General features: G+C 39.0%; 1 protein-coding gene across 5 annotated transcripts in view; it reads right to left on the bottom strand.

Annotated features, from left to right (window-relative positions):
- Iqcj (IQ motif containing J) overlaps nt 1–23067 on the bottom strand; it is a 249401-nt gene that overhangs the window by 57898 nt on the left and 168436 nt on the right. Inside the window, exon 5 of one of the 5 annotated variants that reach the window (XM_013518667.1) lies at nt 9784–9995. The exons of the other annotated variants lie outside the window; for them this stretch is intronic. Coding sequence (XP_013374121.1) covers nt 9933–9995 — 63 coding nt within the window. The 3' untranslated portion in view covers nt 9784–9932. Of the gene's footprint in view, nt 1–9783; nt 9996–23067 lie in introns of those variants that run through there. 5 annotated transcript variants of the gene reach the window in all.

Here is a 23067-nt window from a genome sequence, read left to right as displayed (position 1 = left end):
TTTCCTCCTTTTACTTGTGTGTGTTGAGTATTCTGTCCCAGAAACAAGAAAAGTAACTAAGATAATGCCCATACAGATAAAAATATGAATTTATGTGAGTTTCTCTAAAATGAAGTTTATTATTTTACCTTACCATTTTCTCAACGTAGACAAAAGACACAGATTCTTAAGTCAAGCAGTTCATGTACGATTTATAATATTCATCCAAGTAAAATAGAGGTAAGCCATGAGACTGCATCACTAAAGCTTGTCATTCCCCATCCAAGCAACTTTCACCGGGGGAAGATGTGAGCATGTCAGGGGGAGGGTGACCTGTCATCCTGAACCATCTAATCAGAGTGAAGAAGTCCATTAAGTGATTTTGTTAGTTTGAGGCCGTATCCAGCAGTCATTTCAGACACGTTGTTCTGCTGGCTCTGATGCTCTTCAGTGCCCACTTATCCTGGGCATGAAATCATCCACAAACTCTCTTCTTGGCCTCCCCTCAGTTCATCTTCAATCTCAGTTCCAGCCCGGTTACCCAGCAACCCAGGAGCTTTCACACTCAGGCCTAGAACTGGGCTCACGCATCCTGTTTCTTGGTGTTGTTCTTGCTGGCTTTAGCTTCCTGGCTTCTTCACCCTGTCTAGATTTGTTTGCCAAGAATGAACTATGTGGGATATGACAGTAAAATAGACCCTGGATGTGGAATAAAAACCTTAGTCATTAGGATCTGGCTGATAATTATTCTGTGTCATCTTGACAAGTCACATGATCTTGCTAATTTAACTTAGTTGTGACACCTATGAAATTGGTTTTGCCAAATCATAGGACATTCATATGATGGCAATTTTCCCCATCTCTTAAAATAATTTAACTTGTTTCTACTTATTTTGTGACTCTCGCTTGACTTGTATATTTTTATAAGACATGACAATAAGAGTACCTTGAAGTGTTTTGTAAACTATACAGTTTGATGCCATATGTCATTGCTGCCTTGTTTGTCCTCCTTAGCTATCTAGGTCTGTAGGTCGATTCTGTCAGACTCAGTCTTGTTTAGTTTGCTTTCCCCTAATATATGAAAAATTCCATGTAAGTACATGAGCTCATTTTCTCCCTTTAAAATAATTATCTAGCACCTGACACTCCCCTGCTGGGTTCTTTTCTTTAATAAAATATCTTGCTATACAGTCTTAGAAAGGAGGAAGAGTTTTAAAGGAATTTTCTGAATAACAATGTTTTCAGAGAATTTTCTACATAGTTCTTGAATTAGCAGCTTAAATACCATGTGCCCAACTCAATTCCATGCACATTATCGGATGGTGATGGGAAACCTGTGCTCTATTCTTAACTCTGCCTCCAAACTGCGGTGACCTGGGATAAATCATCATGTTCTCTGGACTCCAGTTTCCTCACATGCACAATGAAAAAGTGGCCTTTCAGGTTTCTGCCCACTTCATTATTATTATTATTATTCATTATCAAACATTTTGAACATGAAGATCAAGGTTTCCCAGGCCAAAGTGAGTCCAAACTGTAAATGTGAACAAAGGAATATAAACTAAAAGCTAACTTTTTGGGTCCTTAAAATTTTATTTTTGTCTGCTGAAGGGAGCACCCCATGTCCCTGTCTTTACGGGGGCTCTCCTCTCTTCCCAGACCCAAGTAAAAAAAATAAACAGTGCCTGCCTAGCACCCCCATATTTCATCTTGCCCTCCCTGTTCCTCTTTACTACGTTCTGTTACCGAGAATGGGTAATCCCGTGGAATGAGGTTGCCATTTTGAATCAGTCTTGCTAGGATCTCTCTTCACTACAGATAACATACTGCTTCTCAGGAGTTATCTTTGTTATAGACCCTGGTTACCACATCCAGTGCTGGTGAGGGGTGGGTTATTCCCAGTTTTCACTTAATCTGAAATTACAATTTGATTGGGAATAGCTCCCTAACTCAGGAGTTTTCAATCTTGGCTACCTATTGGAATCACACGAGTAGTTGGGGAATATCCTGATTCTTAAGATCTACTCCAGACCAGTGATGGTGAACCGATACAAAAAGCCTACTGTGACATGTGTGCCATAGGCTTGACACTATTACTCAAGACCCATTACAGCAGAATGGGTGGGAGAAGGGTATGCACATTGTTTGTTTGTTTCAAGTTATAAATCCTTTGATAACCTAAGGATCCTGGTTAAAATTCATTGTTAATTTGACTGGACTGAGACTCCTGGAAAGGTGACTGGATCATGGGGTTATTATACTCACTAGTGGATTAATCCAGTCGTGTTCAAAATGGCGTGTTCTCCTAGGGCAGTTGGAGCCCAGGTGGAGGTGGGTCATTTGGGAAACGTTTCGGGGCTATGTCTCTTTCTGGTGCTCTTCTAACCAGTTCTGCTTCCAAATGCCAAGAACTGGGCAGTTTTTGCCTGCCATACCCCTTTCACATGATTTGCCTCCCTTGCAGCCAGCAGATCAAGAACCAAAATGTCTGACACTGTGAGCAAACATAAACCCTTCCTCATGTAAGTTGTGTATGTCAGGTATTTGGCCACAGTGACAGAAATGGATGCATATGGATCCCTATGTACAGCTAATGTTGAGAATCACTTCCCTACTTAAACCTTCTAAGAATGAAGTGAAGAAATCAGCTGGGAATTCTGACAGGCTAAACGATAGGGAGTCGTTAACCCAGGATAAATAGTTCTGAAAACATCGTGGCCTGGCTGGGGTTCAGGAACAAGGCAGTAGAACAGAAGGAGCTTGGTTCTGAAATAAGGTTCCTGACAAGATGGTTAGGGCAAAAAAAGGGCACTGCAGAGCAGCAGCGTGTGCCCTGTCCACACATTGTGGGTTATTTTTATTTTTTGGCTTTTTTGGCTTTTTTCTGGTACAGGGAATTGAACTCACGACCTTACACTGGCCAGGCAGGCGCTGTGCCGCTGAGCTAAATCCCCAGCCCCAACATTGTGGGTTAAAATCAGAAAGGCAGGCAAGACTTCAAGGGTAAGCAGAAGGTTTGAAGGCCTGAAGTTCAGAACTACATAGGTAGTTTGAAAGGTAAGAGTCAAGCACTCACTGGATTAGGAGTGGGGAAGGAACCAGTCCTTAGGTTATCAAAGGAACCAGATCCTTAGGTTATCAATGGATTTATAACTTGAAACAAACAAACAATGTACATACTTTTCCCCCACCCATATAACAATATTCTTTGCATACTTTATGTTTGTAATCTGCTTTAACTTGCTTTACCTTATTTGATTATAATAGGGAAACCTCTAAGCTAGGTAGTTAGTGCAAGCATAATTACCATGCCCATTTTGTAGTTGAGAAAAGCAAGGCTTAAAGACATGTTTACTAATATTTTAATAATTATTTATATATTGTTTCATTCCCTTTTGCATTGGCAGGGAAGCAAATATAAGAGGTGTGTTCTGTTTTTGTTTTTTGGATTAGTTGTCATGGGGAAAGGAAATTAGGCACATCTAGGTGAAATAATTAACACACAACACAGACTTCTTGGCCCACATGATTCACTTCCTTAAACACGTCTTATGTACTCACCCTTACAGTAAGAGTAGAAAAGATGGGTTCCCCTGCCTGGAAGGGGAAAATGAATTTGGGGACAAAATGCACCCTTCTTTGCAGTAGCCTCCCTAATCCCACGTGATCCTCAAGGCATTTTTTGACTCCAGTTATCCAAGCTTCAGTCAGACCTCTCCTCCCCATCCTCTGCACTTACATCTTCCTTCTAGCTCATTCTGCCTCACACCGCGGGGCTCTGAGCATGTTCCCTTCCCCTGTAGGCAATCACCTCTCCGTATCAGCTTTGTGTCACCACAGTAAAACACGTGGCACAGAGAGATTTACTCGGGCTCATGTTTTTGGAGATTTAAATCCAAGACTGGAAGGCCCCATTGGTTTGGGTTTCTGGTTAGAACATATTGGAGGGAATACTCAAATTTTGAGCCAGGAAACAGACAGACAATGAGCCTGGGGTCAGCAATAATCTTCAGGAACATATTCGTAATGACAGAAGGCTCTTCCACTATCTAACTGTCCACAGTACCCCCCAACACCACCGCCCTGGGAAAGCAGTCCTTTGTGTAAGGGTCTGTGGGGCACATTCACCCAAATCACAGCAGCCCGTCAGCACAGACACCATCTCATCTTCACATCTTCCACACCACCAGGCAAACCATTCAGTCAGTAAATGTATTGACTAAGTGAATGAATGATTATGAATGCATCAGGTGCCAAGTAAAAATTCTTGGACATGAATTCTAAAGAACGTATTGATTTAATCTTTTCAGATGAATACAGAAGTGATATAATCTAATTCACACTGGAAGTCAGTAAAAACATAATTCATGTTTTTTGAATTGACTGTTTAGTTACATCTAATAGGATGAAATAAACATTATCAGATGCACATAGTGGGTACGTGTGCTCTGAAGGAGGAAGTAAATGAGGGGCTGTGACTCTCACTTGGTTTATCCACATGTTTTCCCTTTCACTTTGACCTCACTGGCTTTGTCTAATACTCTCTTGTGCACTGATATAACCAGACAACTGCTACTAGGATTAAGAGGGGTGTGTAAGCACCAATTTAAAAGCAAATGATTAGCCAGGCTTGGTGGCCACACCTGTAATCGCAGCACTAGGCAGGCTGAGGCAGAAGGATCGCCATGAGTTCAAGGCCAGCCTGGGTTATTACACAGTGAATTCAATGAACTACATAGAGAGAGACTGTCTCTAAATAAATAAATAAATAAATAGATACAAACAAATGATTACCCACATGTACTTTAACATATGTCCTCCAGGTAGAGAAAAGGTTCTTCATTGTATGCTTATAACAAAATCCCAGTTTATTAATAGCATATTAAGTAGTTTAAAATATCACAATCATTAAAAATGCTGCTTGTGTAAAGTTAGGTGTCTGGTACCTTTTCAACGCAATGATTTTGTACCAGTAAGGGCTCAAGAACTGTGACATAGGATGAGTATAACAGAGGTCATCAGATCAAAGGTGAGAAAGGCTCTCAGTTTGTATTTACATTTGCATAATAAGCACTGTGCTCAGCTCTGGCTCTGATGATCTGGCTGCCTGAGACAGTCTAGTGGACTGGGAATGAAGATTAAGGGTGTCTCACCACCACAAAAACCCGAAACTCATACTTTGCAGCAGATGTGTTATGAAAATGTTCTCCTTGTCCTGCATTTAACTTGACTTCCCACAGCCCTAGTAACCACAGGTAACATTAAAAGCAAAAAGGAAAGCTGGCTTATGTACGTGTGCCTACTCCCCAAGATGAATATCAACTTTATGTACTGCAAACATGTAGTAATACATTTAAAAAAGAGGTTTTTAAGATAGAGAAAAAAGAGCCATACTAGGATTCTCTCCATCTAAGAAGTGAGTCTGATGGTATCCTGAAGTGATAGGCACTTTTTTGATGCTTAGATGCAGGCAATAGAATTCACTGATGAAATGCTGATCATTTCATATGCCTCATAGAGTTACTTAATTGTGAATTTATGGTATGAATCCTTTGCTGTGATTTTACTGTCAATCAAACCATGGTCATGTATAACATCACTGAATGTGGGACAATAAATTAACACAGGCCGGGTATAAACACTTCTAAATTAAGTACACTAACTCATTGAACTTGAAACTCTGGACTCTGTTCACTAAAAATGAGTCTGATCTTTTTTTTTTTTTTTTTTTTTTTTGGTTTTTCTCTGGTACCGGGAACCGAACTCACGACCTTGCGCTTGCCAGGCAGGCACTTTTGCCGCTGAGCTAAAGAAAGACATCAAAGCTCACTACTAAGAGACATTGATTTTTTCAGATCACTACAGGCACAGTACACACTTCCTTCTATCTCTTCCCCCTCCTACATTCTCTGTGTTTTCTTCTCTTCCTTCTTCCCTCCTCCCATCCTCCTTCCCTCCCTTCCTTATTCTTCCTCCTTTCCTTTTTCTCTCCATGATTCAAGCTTGCTTCCTTCACCACCTCCATCCCACAGACAATGATTTACCTCTCAGATGGAGCAATTGAAGCTCAACCAGTTTCTAGAAGATTAGGCCAAGAATTTCATTTCTAATTGAACTTTACAATCTCAATGGCGTTAGACAAATCATTTGACTCAGGGGCATTTTAACATGTACCCATGCATTTAAGTTTTACATAATTGATGAAATATTTGAGTTTAAGTCTCCCTCAGTATCTATATGGTCATTTGATATATGATAAACAACATGCATAGGACCTTTCCTTCTCCAAGCAATGAAAATACCCTGTGAAACATTATGAGATATGACCAAAAAGGAATTCCTACTCATGTTACTAAAATATTTTTCTTTGTTATTGTTAATGTCGTTGAGGCTATTGGAATCCTGAGCCTCATTTGTAAAGGCTCAATTAAATCACTATTGACTCCTCTTTCCATGTCCTTAATAAAAAAGGGCAAGGGGAAGGAAATATAGTGCATTGTTCCTGCTGAGGAAACTGCCACTCTTCTGCATTTATTATCATGTTTCCTTCTTGAGTTTACTGCTCTGCAAATAGCTTTGATTCAGCTTGCAGGCTTACATTCTTATCCAAGATCTCCACACCATTTTACAAATGGAGTCAAGAGCGGTACATTAGATTAAATATTGATTTAACTGTAAATCTATCCCTTCTAACATTTGGGCAAAGCAGAAGGGCATCAGCTTAGTTGTAGGTAAGACCAGCCTTGCACAATAATTAAAATAGGCCATGATTGTGCAAGCCAAGGACAGCTGATGCGGAGGAGTGCAATCTCTGGCACTCAACTAAAGGCATGAGAAGAATAGCAATGCTTTGATTTCTTCCTTCTTTTCCATTCTTATAATTCTTTAAGCACTTGAGTTGAACAATGTTTAGATATGGATAGATAAGGAAAGTGACAGGGTTATATGTGGAGTCAGAAAGCTCAAGTCTAGTCTGTATTACTAGGGCCTTCAGGCTATATGGTCAGCTCTTTTGTTGACCACACATGAGAAATCATTGGGTATCATAACCTTCTGCAGCACTTCATGCTGTTGAGAATAAAATGAGTACATGCATGTGCAAGATGGTAGATGTTGGAGAGAAAGAAGTTTTCTTTGTGGCATAAACTGCTGCACTTGATCTGCAAGGTAATCACCTTACTTTTTTGCTATACTTCTTTTCTTGGTGCTTAGTATCACGAAACATGGTTCCTTGAAAAGGAAGCTTCCTTTAAAACATATATTTTATACCAAATATTATAATTATACAACTTGGTAACAGCAATCTCAGACACATTACTGTTCCACAATTCTCTTGCAGCCGATGTGTAAGATGTTGGTGGCCAGAAGGCTGTGGGAATGAAGGAAGAATAAGGAACTCTGCTTTCCATTCACTTTTGCTGTGAATCTGAAACTGCTCTAAAAAATAAAGTTCTTTAATTTTTTATTTTTTTGTTTTGTTTTTGTTTTTCATTTTTCTTCCGGTACCAGGAATCGAACTCACAACCTTGCCCTTGCAAGGCAGGCGCTTTGCCGCTGAGCTAAATCCCCAGCCCCTCTTTAATATTTTAAAAGGCTCAAACAGAAAAAGAATGCTAGATAGAATAATGTCAAAAGTTTGCTAAACGTACACGAACGGATTTGATTCTCACAGTGACATCATTAGGTGCACATGTTGGGAATGATTTTCCTCTTTGAAAACTGTGGAAACAGATTGAGAGGGATCAAGTTACTCCTGCGAGCACCCATGAGGCCAGAAACTGGTTTACCACTCCTCAAATGACCTTGTCTAGTTCCCTGTCTCTTGCTGGGATCTCTCTGCTCCTTGCTCTGTAGGACACTGTGAGATGTTGACTTCCTTAAGGGAAAGCAGGCAACCTTATTGCTGCAAGTTTCCAGTAATACGGACTAGACATATAGCTGGAAATGAACTTAAGAGACAAAAGTTTGAATATGGACAGTTGGAGATTAGAAGACTGGGGTCCCAAAAAGTGCACATTTACATAGTAACTACCACTCTCCAAACCCATATGTTAATTTGTTTGTTTGTTTGTTTTTTGCAAGTGTGCTCCAAACAAATTTGTTGTAATGGTCATATTGAGCCTAGGAAGTAGGGTAAGAGAAAAATCAACACATGAATATTAATTCATGACATTTATTTATACTAAGAATTCTGGAGGCTCATCTGTGCTTAATAAGAAGCAGTAATTTGTTTGATTGGTAATGCCTGTCAATCAAGTGGCATGGCCGTGGGCACCCAGATATTGTCCTAGTGCAGTGAAAAAAAAACAAACCATGACTAACAGATATTTGTCCTGGGAGCATGTTTTGTTTGAAAGGCCCAGTGTTCCAAATGCTTTTGAATATGAAGACCTTTTTGTTCACCAGATCCCCATAATCTCCACCACTAATTTGTTACTCTTGGACACCTTAAAATTTTATTAGCTCATAGAAACATTTGTGTTCATGATTTTGATCTGTAAGCCAGCTTACTTGGTCTGGCACTCAAATTGGTATATCTGCCTTTGTAGCCTGATTCCTACTACTCTTACAACCTTATTTTCCACTGATCCCTCTCCCAGTTCTCTCACTGTCCTAGTCATACCAGCATCCAGGGTCTTTAGCTCCTACCTAAGTGATGCCAGTTCATCCAATCCTTGAGGACCCAGTTACTCCCTATACCCGCCTTGACACACTCTTAATCGTCTCAATCCAGACTGATCATTTCTTCTTTTAACAGTTACAATATACATGGTCCCTGACTTATGATACCTCAATTTATGATTCTTCTACTTTAATATGGTTCAAGGGCAGTATGCATTCAGTTGAAAGCTTATACTGAATTCTTCATTCTGACAATTTCAAAGGGCTAGCACTTTGATATTTTTTCTTAATGCTGGGCAGTAGCATCAAGCCACAGTTTCCATCTAGCCACTTGCTCATGAGGGTAGATAACTAATGCTATGCAATGTATAGTATTGCTAAGCTAAAATGATCAAGGCGTTAGGTGTATTAAATGCATTTTTAACCTATGATAGATTTATTGGGGCATAATCCCACTGTAAGTCAAAGAGCATCTGTGTTATTATCATCACAGTTAATCTTGATTCATAATCATTATTTAACCAGTTGGCATAATTTACATGTATTTCATGTAAGTAAATATATCATGTAAGTATAGATATAAAGGTACCTGCAGTTTATCTTTCCATAGAGACTATACAGTACTCAAAGAAGCCATAATTCCCTATGCCCCCTTCACACTTACTGTTTATAGTATATGCTCAAAAATAGTTATTAAATGAATTATTAAATAAGCAAGAAACGTATGAGACCTAACCTACTGTGCTCCAGAAAAATGAAAGAACATTTTGCAATATCAAATTCTCATAAATCTGTCCCATTTGGTGCTAGGTAAGATTATATAGAGATTTGTATTCCATTTTCCATAAGAACTACACCCATAGTTAACATACATAAGCTGTAGTGTACCAGGTACATTGTATAGAAAATCATAGCCTCTTGGTAAAGATATTCTGATTGTACCCAGAGTTTCTAGGAACTTTATCTTGAATGGATGGTTTTCCAAATCTGCTCATGAAGACACTTAAATATAAAATGTCTATGATTTCTCATTTGTTAAGCTTCTATCAAGGGCCAAGAGTTTTAGTAAATTTTATCATTCAGTCTGAACGATTACTTTGTAAAGTAGTTCTTATCTCCATTTTGAGCAAACTGAACCAATATTACTAAATTACCAAGGTGATACAATATAAAATGTCTTTCTCACCCAGCACTTAAAGGTCCCTTGTGGATAGTAGGAGTCTAGTTCATAGTTGTCCTCTTGAGGCTGTTGATGTAGGAGTCTAGGTTCTTACCAAGGTCAGGTTAAATTGAACCAAACTTTGTCCTTCATTTTCCAACCTGTGTGCCCTTTACTTCCCATATTCTACATCTGTGATCATTCTGTTTCCTCTGTATGGGACGTCTCCCCAATTCTGAAAGTAAAAGCCAGTGCTACCATCTCCAAGAAGTCATTTTTGTATCTTTCCCTTTCTGCCTAGAAGATGATCACCCCTGCTACCCTTCACTTTGTATATGACATTATATCTCTTATCACTTTGTCTCTTGTTTGATACTTATTTGTAAGTCCATTCACTCCTTCATTAGATTATAAGTGCTTTCAAAGCATGATCCCTGAATATCTACTCTAAGTGAAGAGAAATTTGACACATCTTGCTTAACATAATGGGAAATTGTTTAAATACACAAAGATTGCTTTTAAGATACAACAATTAATTTTTCCTAGTTCATTTTGTATCAGATGCCAATTTTGCTTGGCTATATCCTCTAGGTCTAGCCAAAATGTTGCCTGTAGTTGGTTCTTGTATATGCAAGTGGCTTCCTTATGGACCTTCCTTGACTGCAGTTACAAATCCTGTCTGGTTTGGAGTAGGCTGGAAGTACTGGAAATTTACTCCCCTAAGAGTGACAGTCAACAAAAGAGGAGTTGATGGATAAATCTCCCAGCCCAACCCCGCATGGGACATTTCTAAAGTGCATCCCACAGTCTCCCTAAGTGTCTTGAGTGGGATTGCATTCTCCTTGCCCAAGGTGTGTCTCTCACTAATGCATCCTTTCTGTCTTTCCTCCCTTCCTCTTCTGTCAATATTCCCTTAGTATTCCCTAAGCTGCTCTTAGCGCCTGCAGCTGAGGGATGCAAATAAAGACCCTTTCCCCACATTCCTCTGGTCATCAGAGACAAGCCTTTCCTAGGTGGTTTCTGGGGTTAGACTATGGAACCCAGTGACGCTAACTGCAAGTCACAGAAACTGGCCTCCGTGTCTCATGCAGACCCCACAATAGAGTCGCTGGGTGGTGTAGGGACCAGCAGTGTTTTCCAGTTCTTATTGTCCTGTTCCTTGAATTGGATGGAACAACTGGTAAATGAAAAAGGTGACAATTTGCTTAGGGCAAAAATAAGAAGAAAAGGAGAAGACACAGAAAAGAAGTGTTCAAGAAGAAAAGGGCACTTAGATGGAAAAAGGGAAGACACATCCTGCAGGCAGAACAGACCCCTGCATGAATAAGAAGACAGTGGTGCAAAGTCAATTGCTGCTGTCTTTTTATGTTTTCTTTTGTACTTGACCCAGCTGGTTTGATGCTAGAAGATTGGTATCGGGTGCCAAGTTTGGTGTGTTTTTGTGTCAGAAGGTTGGTACCAGACGCTTGATCTCGTGTCAGGCGTGGGAGCGACTGCTCTGTGCCTGCATTTAATAAGTCTCTTTGATGGGCAAGTCAGGCCCAATTGCTCTGGTGGCCTTGCCATGCCCTGGTCTCCTGCCTCAGCCGGACTCGTCCTCAGGGTACGAGAGAGGCAGCAGAGCCGGTAGATTAGACGGACTCGAACCATCACAGCCAGCCGCGGTGATGGCCGCAATTTCCCCAGTGACTTCACCTTGAAATTATTGCGGTTTTCAGTGTTGAAAAAAGTGATTGTCTGCACTGAATGACTTGAAAAAATATACCTATTACTGTTTGGATAATAAAATAAAAGCAGTTATGTATTTAGGAGTTCTCAAACATGCTTGCTTATAATGCTGAGAATTACAGAACCAAAATCTCAGCTGAAGATATAACACCTGATCAGAAAGATTAATGTTCTTTACAGTAATGATATTTTTTACCATTCAAAAAGAGCAATTTGCTTTTCCAACTTCCTCTTCTGCCGATGCCAGCCTGTCAGAGAAAATCGCAGTCTCACACATGAAATATTTTCGAACGAGAGGTGGCAGGTTTATGGAAAATTACTCTGAATGTATTTGGGTTCCGACCAACTCTCCCAGCTCTATATTATTCATGATAAGCATGACTTCCAAGCCTTGGCTTTGTCAGATTTTCCTATTAATTGTTAATGTAACAGCTAAGTCTCCCTAGAGTGTGTGTTATTTTCTCATTTATAAAATCATAAGCCTTAGGATAATCCCTCATTAGATCAATAATATTCTCATCAAATGAATGTAACACTGTCCAAGTAAGGGATATTATAGTTCACTGTGGCAGACAGTGGTGTTCTGCTTACCCTGGGAATTTGTCTCCTCTCCTCCATCTCTACCGTCTCTGAAATCTCAGGCGTTCTCACACAGGCGAATGCAGCAATCTCTTAGCAGGACCAGTACACCTTCCCTAGACTTCTCGAAAACACCCTCAGTCCCGTTCACAGATCTGATCATGTGATCATCCTGGTCCGAAACCATTGATCATTTTATGAGGAATTTTTTAATCCATCCTGCATCCACTCACTGCTCCTAGCACAGCAAGCTCCTCTTCTTTCTTTTTGGGCAATCACTCTTCCCTTTTAGAATTCTCTCCTAGCCCTTTCGCTCTCAGACCCAGAGACGACACAGGAGCCCGGCTCAGCCAGGCGGGTGTTACACCTCTGGACCCCGGATCGTCAGCTTCTCACATGGGCCAGAAACAAAGGCTGGAACTCTTGTCACCTGACCAGAGGGTTCCTGCTGGGGAACATTCTCTGTGTTCCTCTTTGCTGGCCCTCTGGGGTATTGTTCCAGTCTCCCACTGTACTCCCAAGAGTTTATTTTAAAATTTTTATCATTATTACCACATATTAATTGTGCACACTAAGATGAGTCACTGTGATACTTCCACACATGTGTTCACTGCGCATCGTTCCTGTCGATCCACCCTTCTCACGCGCCCCCCCCCCACTTCCCCCTTGCAGTACCCTTCTCAGCCCCTAGTACTCTCTCGCCTGCTTTCAGGCCATCTTTTTTAAAAAAAGTTTCCACGTACAAGAGAGAACATGAAATATTTGTCTTTCAGTATCGGTCTTGTTTTACCCAACATTATGCCCTTCAGTCCCATCCAATTTCCTGCAAATGATGAGATTTTATTATCTTTAGGGCCAAATAATACTCCGTTGTGTGTGTCCATATTTTCTTTATTCTTTCACCTCTTCTTGGGCACCTAGGCTGACGCCATGTTTACCTGTTATGACGAGTGCTACAATCAACATGGATATGAAGGTATTTCTTTTGTATACCCACTGTATTTTCTTGGGCTATATATCCAGGAGTGAGACAACTGGATCATATGGTAGATCTATTTTTAATTTTTTCTGAGGAATATGTATCATGTTTTTCATAGTAGCTGTGCTAATTTACATTCCGAGCAGCAATCTCCAATCCTTACCAGCATTTATTATTTTGGGGGGTTTGTTTGATACGAATCCCTCTAACTAGGGTGAGACAGAACGTCAATGCAGTTTTTATTTGCATTTCCCTGATGGCTAATGTAACTATACATTTTTCTTACATTTGTAGGTCAGGTGTATTTCTGCTTTGGAGAAGTATGCATTTAGATCATTCACCCAGTTTTTAATTAGGTTATTTAATTTTTTGTTAAATTTATTTAATGTTAATTCTGTCAGATGCAAATATTTTCAGCCATACTCTAGGCTGTTTTTTGAGACTGCTGATTTTAGTTTGATATAATCCAATTTGTCAGTTTTTGTTTTTATTTCCTGTGTTTGGAGGCCTATCCAGAAAAAAACTTGCTTGTACCAATATCTTGAAGTTTTCCCTATGTTTTCCTCTGGCAAATTCAGAGTTTCATGTTTATAGTCAGATCCTTAATGAATATAGAGCTGTTTTTTTTTTTTTTTCAGGGTGAGAGATTTGAGTCAAGCTTCGATATTTGGCACGTGGATATCCAGTTTTATGAGCATTGTTTGTTAAAGAGACTGTTCTTTCTCTAATACATGTTTCAGAAACATTTGTTGAGAATCAGTTGGCTATAGATGAATAGATTTTCTGGGTTCTCTATTCTATTCCAATGGCATATGTATCTGTTCTTATGCCAATACCATACTCCTTTTGTTACTATGGCAATGTGGCATATTTCTGAAATCAGGTAAACTATACCTCTAGCAATGCTTGTAGCATTGTTCATTTTGCTCAGGAGTGTTTTGGCTATTCACAATCTTTTGTGTTTCTGTATTAACTTTAGGAGATTTTTTTCAAGTTCTGTAAAGAATATCATAGATATTTTGATGGGGATTGTATTGAATCTATAGATTGCTTTGGGTAGTATGGCCATTTAACAACATTAATTCTTCCAAGCCATGAACATGGAAAGCCTTTTATCCTTGTTATGGTTTGTGTCTGGATGTTCCCCCACTGCCTCATGCAGTCACGGGTGCGGGCTTCTAGAGTTTTTGATAGATCCATGGTCCAATGCTGGGATTATGGATGTGAGTGCTACATCCGCCCTGGGACAGAGAGCCTACATACAATGTAAGTGGGGGAAGAGGCTTGCTCCCGCTGCTTCTTCCTTTTTGCTCGTTGCTTTTGCTGTCTTCCTCTGCCAGGAACTGTTGCCCTCTGCCATGTGCCATGCTGCCTTGGAGCCAGCCAAGTATGGACTGAAACCTCCACAAACTGTGAGCTAAATAAACCTTTCCTGTCTTAATTTTGAGCATCAGGTATTTTGTCTCAGCAATGACAGAAAAGTAACTAAGACAATCCTCTTAGTATCTTCTTCAATTTCTTCTTTTGGTGTTTTATAATTTTATTGTAGAAGTAATTCAGACCCTTAGTTTGTCCCTCAGTATTTTATTTTATTTTTTACATGGCTACTGTGAAGGTGATTTCATTCATAACTCATTACTAGAATATAAAATAGCTCCTGGTTTTTGTATGTTGACTTTCTATCTTTCTACTTTTGTAAATTTACTTCTCAGTTCAATTTACTCTTGTTGGTGTCATTAAGTTGTCATGTATAAAGAATTAGATCATCTGCAAACAGGGATCATTTGACTTTAGCCTTTTCTATTTGTATGTGTTTTATTTTTTTCTCTTGCCCAATTTCTCTGGCTAGAATTTCTAGTACTATACTGAATAAGAACAGTGGTTTTACATTCTTGTCCTGTTCCTGACATTAGAAGACATACTTTCAGTTATCCTCCATTCAGTATTTTGGTTTGATTTGTTATGCAGCTTTCTTATGTTGAGATATGATCAATTTATACCTAATTTTTTCAGGGCTTTATCAGGAAGTGATGCTGGATTTGATAAAAGGCTTTTTCTACATCTATTGAGATAATCATGTGGTTTTTAGTCCTTATCTACGTGGTGCATTATGTTTATTTAGCTCAATATAGTCTGTTTCTGTTTTACAGTGAGAAAGCCTTGGCTGGTAAAGAGTGCTATGACCCACAGTAGGAAGTTTCATTTATAATTTCAGTTTTTGCCATTTCCCATTTTTATGCTACACTCCCCCACACACATACACACATACTAGCCTAATCATCACTCCCTTAGCAGGGGAAGCCATACAGTGGTTTATGCTATTTCTTTCCCCACCTTTGAGAATCTTTTCCTTCCATTCAAGACCAAGATCAAAAACCCTCCTATGTGAAGCTCTCCTTGATTTCTGCTTCTCCTTCCTTGCCTCCAGACAGACTGGATTCTTCTGGGCTCTATACGTCAAAGTTCTATGTAGACTTAGCACCCTTAGTCAGACACTTGTATTAGTGTATATGACGTCCCTACAGGGAGGGACTATGAGTATTTTTCATCTGTGTCACCCTTGGGCATCCTGTCAGCTGACATGCCATGGGTCATGTGTTATTTTAGAGTGCTTGTTTAGAGTTTCACACGCCTGGTCTCAAATCCTAGCTATCTTCCCTCTTCTCCCCTACTGACCAGCTTCTTGACTTTGTACAAGTTACTTTAGCTTGCTAAGTTATGTTACTTAAAAATGGGGATAATTACTTTATGGAATGATTGCAAATGTAAAACAGAGGATGGAGACTGTACCTATCATCACTAAATAGTCTACAAATATTTGTTGAAAGAATAAACAGGCCTTTACTTCCCCTAGTAACCTTATAAAAACAATCCACAAATGAAACATGGCGAGTTTTTAACAGTAATGAGAATCACAGATTCTGAGGAATTCAACTGCATTGCCCATGTGGACAGTGTCTTTTCAGGGACTCTCTTTTGGTTAGAGTTTAAAAGCATGAAGAAAGGGAAAACATTGTTTTCATGTGTGACAGGTCTGTATGCACTCACAATACAATAATGGTGATTATGATTCTGTAGACATAGCCGTACAAATAGACCACTCTTGTCTCTTGAAAAAAATAGCTTAAAAGGCCATACAATGTGCCATGGATGAGACGTCTATGCTCTAGGAAGCAAAGAGATTACTTTCCCAATCAAAGAGAGTTTTTGTTACTAGAAAAGAAGCTATTGATTGAGAATACTAACCTGCTCTGAGTGTTTTTGATGAGTCAATCAAATGAGCAATGGGAACCATATGTAAAGCTGTTGGTTTACAACTGTGTCTAATTATAGAAGACAAAACTTATTTACAATATACAGGTAGACAATATGGCCATAGCTTTTCTGTTTGGGGACAGGCTCAAATAATAGCAAATTAGGAATAAACGAAAAAGGTTGGCAATGAATTAAAGCTGTAATTGTTAAGATATTTGGCAAAAGAAAAAAATGAATTCTACTTTTACCCAAAAGAGTAGGGCAAATCACACAGACAAACCATATCTCCACTTGTTGGCTCCTTTTGTCAGACTCTGAGACACAGATTTTGGAGTCTGCAGAAGTTCACTATTCTATAAGACACAAGACAATGATTTACAGTCATGTCACCAAGCAAAATTGCAGAGGGACCACTCCAAAGCAGGAATATCAAATCCAGCTCCTTCCATCCTGTTCATTCTAATTGTGAGTTCCTACTGGGGGAGCACCTCAGGGAGACTGATTTATATTCAGCATAAAGTGAACTGGGTCTTAGGATGGTTTTTGCTACTCAAAAATGGGGCACTTTTGTGGAGTTGGACAATTCAGGCCAACGCTCAGTCTCAAGCCTGCTAGAAAATGAGGGACTTTAAGATGTGATCAGAGCTTCCTAGCCAAGCTTCTGAAGCTCTTAGGGGCCCAAAGAATCCCTGAGGAATGGTTATAGAGGAAGTCTGGGCTTCATATCAATCCCCTCATTTTAAAAAGACAGCTCTAAATTTATGTTTTATATAATCTATCAGTTGATGCTTACTAGAGAAACAGATTTGATGCAAGATATACAAATACATAACAATTTATAAGATTGGCTTACAGTCACTGCTTGCAGAGTCAGATATGGAAGCATGAAAAAGGGCCATTTACACACTGGAGATCCAAAGGATCCAGCCTAAGGCCTGGAGCTCCCTGTAGTGTCTCATCAGAGTCAGCAGCAGGAGGCCAAAGGGTCTGCAATGGAAGGCTAAAGAGTCTGTGCTGGAAGTCGGGAGTCAACACCCAAGGTGAAGATGAAGACTGGAGAACTTCTCCAAAGAAACAGAAGTGAGCCTTTCTTTTTGTTTCCCTTCTGCTCCATTCAGGAGGTGAGCCTATTGGTTGGTGGACTTCTGTGTAAGATTGCAAACAAATACCTAGGAAAATCTTGTCTCAGGCAATCATGAAGAAGAAGGAATACTCATATAGTGTTTAGCATGTGCCAGGCTCCTTTCTATTGCCTTTACATGCATTTTTTTAAATTTTAAAAATAAAAGGAGGAAAACATTAACAGACAGACAACTTTTTACAAAATAGCAAAAGAACAGTACAGACAATACAGAGTTACAATCAGAGTGGTAGGAAATTAACAATGCTTGTTGTATTACATATTGATATCTTCAAAGTGGTTTCTCATGAAAACAGATAGAGACATGCAAAATTGATCAATCAAGGACTTATTATTAATTTCATCCTCTCAACAGTTCCTAAGAAGTATGATTCTCATTCATGCTAGGGAAAATTGAGCTATTAAGCAACTTGCCTCAATTAACAAAGTGTGTGACAAACCTGGGCTTTGAACCAAGGCAGTTTGACTCCATCATTTTTTTTTTTGAAAATTAAAAAACTGACAAAACAACAATGAAAACAAAATCAAACCAACACAAAAACAACAAAAATGATACATGATCACAAAACAAAATGATAGGAATTTACAATGGTTGCTATACTACATACTGTTATCTTCAATGAAGTTGTTCAGTCCACTAGACATAAGAATGTAAGACTGATCAAACAAACAGCAACCAGTAAAAAAATACTGGAAATGATGCAGAGCTTCACCATACAAGATGGTAGGAGTTCAACAGTGGTTCTTATACTGCATATTGTTCTCAGATCAGTCATTCTGATTACCAAATTCAAGTGTGCAAAATTGGTCAAGAAAAAAAAAATTAAGCATTGACTCTTCCTTTCAATAAACCAGACATCAGCAATACGACTATTCCAACTATCCTTATATATATATATAAATTTTGTTTTCCATTTTAAAAAATCCAAAATAACAAAGATAAATACATAAATGAAACAGCTTCAAAAGCAATAAAAATGATACAGAATTTCAAAACATGGTGATAGAATATTAATAATGGTTGTTATATTACCTGATGTCATCTTCAAAATGGTGGCTCCATTATTGGTGTTCTTTTTTGTTTTATTTTAAAAATAAAAGAATGAAAACATAGCAACAAACACATAAATTTAGAAAATAACACAAAAACAGTAAAGCAATACAGAATTTCAGAAAGGTGATAGGAAATTAACAATGGTTGTTGTATTATATATTGATATCTTCAAATTGGATACTCAGGTAAACAAACATATGCTTGTGCTCTATTACTTCTCACTAGTGACTTTGTTTCTCACAGATCCCATAATAGTGATATCAGAAACTTGGTCTTTTAAACATAAACTTTGCTTCATAAAACTAATCTTGGTCTCCAAAATAGTCTCCATAGCTAGGATTCCTTTAAGCAAGAATTCAGGCTTAAAGCTTTTCAGCAAAGGGGCAAAAGAATGGCTTTGTATGTCTTTAACAGAAAGTAGTCTTTTGAAAGAAAAATAGAGATTAACTTTCACTGTTCCCTCTCTTCCATTCACATTTACTATCTTTCATAGGGCAGGAACCAACTTAAGCAATGGAGATAAAAGAATTCAAGCCACAATGACAACCTATAATTCACAGACTATGTCCCGAGGGAGCCATAGGCAAGGTTTGCGTGTGAATCAAGAAGAAAAGCCCAAAGATCTTTGGTAGTGAGAGACAAGAAAAATGATAAAGGAGGGATCAGAGGATGATTACAGAGGGTCTCACTAGATAAATGAGGCAGAGGGAGATTTAGCACAGGATGAACATAGGAAGATTTGGTAGGTGAAGCTACCAGGAGAAGCTACCTTTGTTTAAATGTAGAGCCTATTCAAAGGCATGTGGATAAGAAATAGCACAGTATTCTTGAGAGTCTTCAAATAATTGGCATGGCTGGAAGCTGGGCTGTATCAGGGATATTCATGAAGATATCTTAAGAGGAAAGTAAGGCAATATTTCATACACTGAAGAGCTTACATGTTTTCCTTATGACAATGGGAGATTTTATGAATTACAGTATGGATCTAGCAAAGAACTACAGGGATAGGAATGAGGATATCAATTGATCAGTGGTAATGGGCATATATAATTCAAGGCCAAGAGTTGGAAGAAGTTGGTAAGACTCCTTATAACTCACTTTATATGATAGCTCCTTAGAACTGCCTGGAAGACAAAGAGATAACTTCACAGGCAGATGAACTCATGAAAGATAGATGCCTGGCACATAATACACACGTATACCAGGAAGCAAGCTGATATTCACCTGAGAAACCTGATGCTTACTGGAGCTTCACCATACCTGGCCCCTAAGCCACTTCTGCTCACATAATAAAAATGCCACTTGCCATCTCATTATCTAACTTTTTTATAGACATCTTTTGGGTGACCTTGAGTCTCAACTATTCTTATCTTTTGTAGTGGGGTTGAAATAGACTCTGCACTACAAATTTAAAGACCCAATTACAAAGCTGAGGTTTTTATTAGCTTTGCCAAAATTTAGTTATTTTTTTTCCATTAGTACTTGGAAAAAGAATGTGAGCCAAGAAAAGATATAAAGCTTCTCTAGGTTGGGTGACAAGGGAAAGAAGGGACAGGTATTGACCACCTTCCATGCAGACAGAGCCTCTGCTAGATTTTCTCTGGGAATATCTTTTAATTCTAAGAGCAATCTAGTGAGGCAAGTAGTCTCCTGATTTTACAGATGAGAAAACCCAGATTCAAAGATGTAAATGTCATTCAAAAAGTAGACTATGATGGCTTCAAGCCCAGGTCTGCTTGACAGCAAAGTCTACACTACTACTTTCCATGCACAGCTTATCTTAGGAGATTACAGAAGGTTAAAGAAATTGTGTGCCAGATACGCACTGATGCGTGGGAAATGCCGATATGATTATTTTGATCCCAATGTTAAGTCACTTACGATAATCCAGGATTACTGTGGGTGATCACACCTGTAGAGCATTTCTAGCAGCTTTCAGGTCGCTATCATTTTTCATCTAAAGTTTTCAGGCTGAGCTGTCATGTGTCATGAATTGAAATGCACGCGTAAGAGACTATCATGTAAATAGGGCTAATCTGCTCTTCTTCCTTTGGACTGGCTGTCTATGTCTCCTGCTGAGTGATCTGATTCAATAAATTTGAGTCTTTAAGAAAATGAGATAGACTTTAAGAAATTATTTCATCTTCACATCCCCTCAAATATCTCCAAGGACTTAAGCCTGGTAGGAGAGAAACCCACACCTGGTTAGTGTGAGGAGCATCACCCAGCTGCTCTGAGGAGATTACATCATGCAAAGTGTGGTGTTTCCATAAGCGTAATTGAATACATGCACAGACTTCTTATTAGCATGTTCCAAATATTTAGCAAGATCAAGACTATATTTACGTGGAGAATGTCTGAGAGGATGAACTTTCTGTTATGAAGGAAACTTGAAATTGTGAGGCGCCTAAGGTAAAGTTCTTCATCTGCTTTTCCTGGCTCACACTGAATCATTTGGAAGATCTCAAAGGTCCAAAGGAACGTGCTAAAGCAAGAGCATGTGTGCTAGCATCTGTACTCAGAAAACCAGCAGCTTTGACGGTGAGGACCCCATCACTGCGCACGAGGTCTAGAACTTGTCACTGCAGGTGCAGATGGGGAGGAATTTAGGACTTTCTCTGAATGTTCTGCTGCTTTGATATGATTGATTTTTATTTTACCAGAGTCCTTTAAAGAGATAACAATAATAAGAGTTTACAAAGAATATCCCCCTCAAGTGATCCATGAAACTAAGTCTATAAAAAATGCAATGCAAATTGCACTGAATATCTCATTTAACCCACATAGCAACATGGCTTTTGAGTAAATTATCTCCATTTAAATGATGAGAACTCTGATGCTTGGAGAAGATATGTGACTTGTCAGAATTAAATGTTTAGACCAGATCTCAGAAATATTGTCTCCAAATACACTGTTCTAACGCCAGTGCCTGGCACACAGTAATTGCACACAGAAGGGAAAGCTGGTTGTAAAGAGGTCTTATCATCTATGGTCACAGATCAACAGGTTCTCAGAAACCAAAGCTGAAAGAGCCTCCAAGCAGCACCAGCTCTCTCTCTGCTCATTTAACAGGTGAAAGACAGGAGGACAGTGAGGCACAGGGCGGCACACATTTTCTTGTACTTAGGTACCAGGAAATGGCAAAAGTAGAATAAGCCAGAGTGGAGCACACTGTTGTTTGGTTACCCAAAAGCTATTCCCAACCACCTTCTCCTATCGGCGGAACAAACTTCAGAGTAAATTTCTCATTATAGGTTGAACAAACCAAGAACTCAATTTCTCAGCACCCCCTTTAAGTCAGGGTGCCGAGTGACTCCCGTCTTGAACACTTATATATGGGGAAAATCTGCAGAAGAGGTTATGGAAAAGATATTTTCCTTGTTAATGGGACAGAGGTATGTGGAAATCTGTCATAATTTCTGCCTTTAGAGATAGTGGTATAATGATGCCTGGAGCTTTGGTAGCCATCTTGCTACCTTTAAGGGAAGCCTGTAGAGCTGCTGATACACTAACCAATCACTCTGATATTAGGGCACTAATGACAATCTTCAAAACTGTCTAACATTAACATTTGTTAACTGAACAGTATGTGACCTTAACGTTTAAGTCACTATCAACTGGGTTTTCCAATATCTCCTCTCTAATATAGCCTAACTGATATAGAGTAGGAATCAGCAAACATTGCCCACTGCCTTCTTTCTTTCCCCCTCTATCAGTATCTTGAAGTGATCTGAGATTCTGAAAACACCTCTACTACATTATGAACTCCAGTACAGCAAGGAGAGTGTCTGTTTTTGTGATTATATATTCCTGTACTGGATGATATGCCTAACATACAGTAGGTACTTAATAAATATTTGCTGATTAGTTTTAATTAATCAGTCCATCATTCTAACCACATTCACTGTGAATTCCTATTGCATGCCAGGCACTGAGATAGGTGGTGGTTATAGAGAAAAAAATGCACTCTACCCTTAATATGTTGGCAGTTCAAAGAGGTAGCAGATATGGAACACAATTATGATGCATGGAGAATAACAATATTACTATTGACAAAGACGTGGTGTGTGTGTGTGTGTGTGTGTGTGTGTGTGTGTGTGTATAGCAACTTATGCCACAATGTGCACAGGTGAAGATAAAAGAGCAACCTTTCCTAACAGATTTTCATATAGAGCCGTGCTGTTCTGTTCAAAGAGCAAATATTTATTCAGCATCTGCTCTCTGTATAACATTAGTCTTGGAAATAATCGATAGTCATACAAGTAACTAACATTTACAGTGCTTGTAATGCATCAGTCACTGTTTTATTATGACTTACATATACCTAGTTGTTTCTTATTCATAATAGCCCTAAGAGGCAGATACTACTAGTTCTGCATTTTAAAGATGAGGAAACTGAGAAAGCCAAAGATAATCTGCCACAGACCACACAGATAGTAAGTACCAGAGCCAGAATTAAACCTAGGCAATCTGGTTCCAAAGGCCATATTTTAACCAGTATAGGGAAAATATACTCATTGTTCTGTAGGTGTTCCCAATCATTTGGGAAGAAAGAAAATAGATCATTTCCC

The sequence above is a fragment of the Chinchilla lanigera genome, unplaced genomic scaffold (assembly GCF_000276665.1).
Source record: "Chinchilla lanigera isolate Chin_1 unplaced genomic scaffold, ChiLan1.0 scaffold00047, whole genome shotgun sequence".
Taxonomy (NCBI): Eukaryota; Metazoa; Chordata; class Mammalia; order Rodentia; family Chinchillidae; genus Chinchilla; species Chinchilla lanigera.
This window is presented reverse-complemented; position numbering and strand designations above follow the sequence as displayed.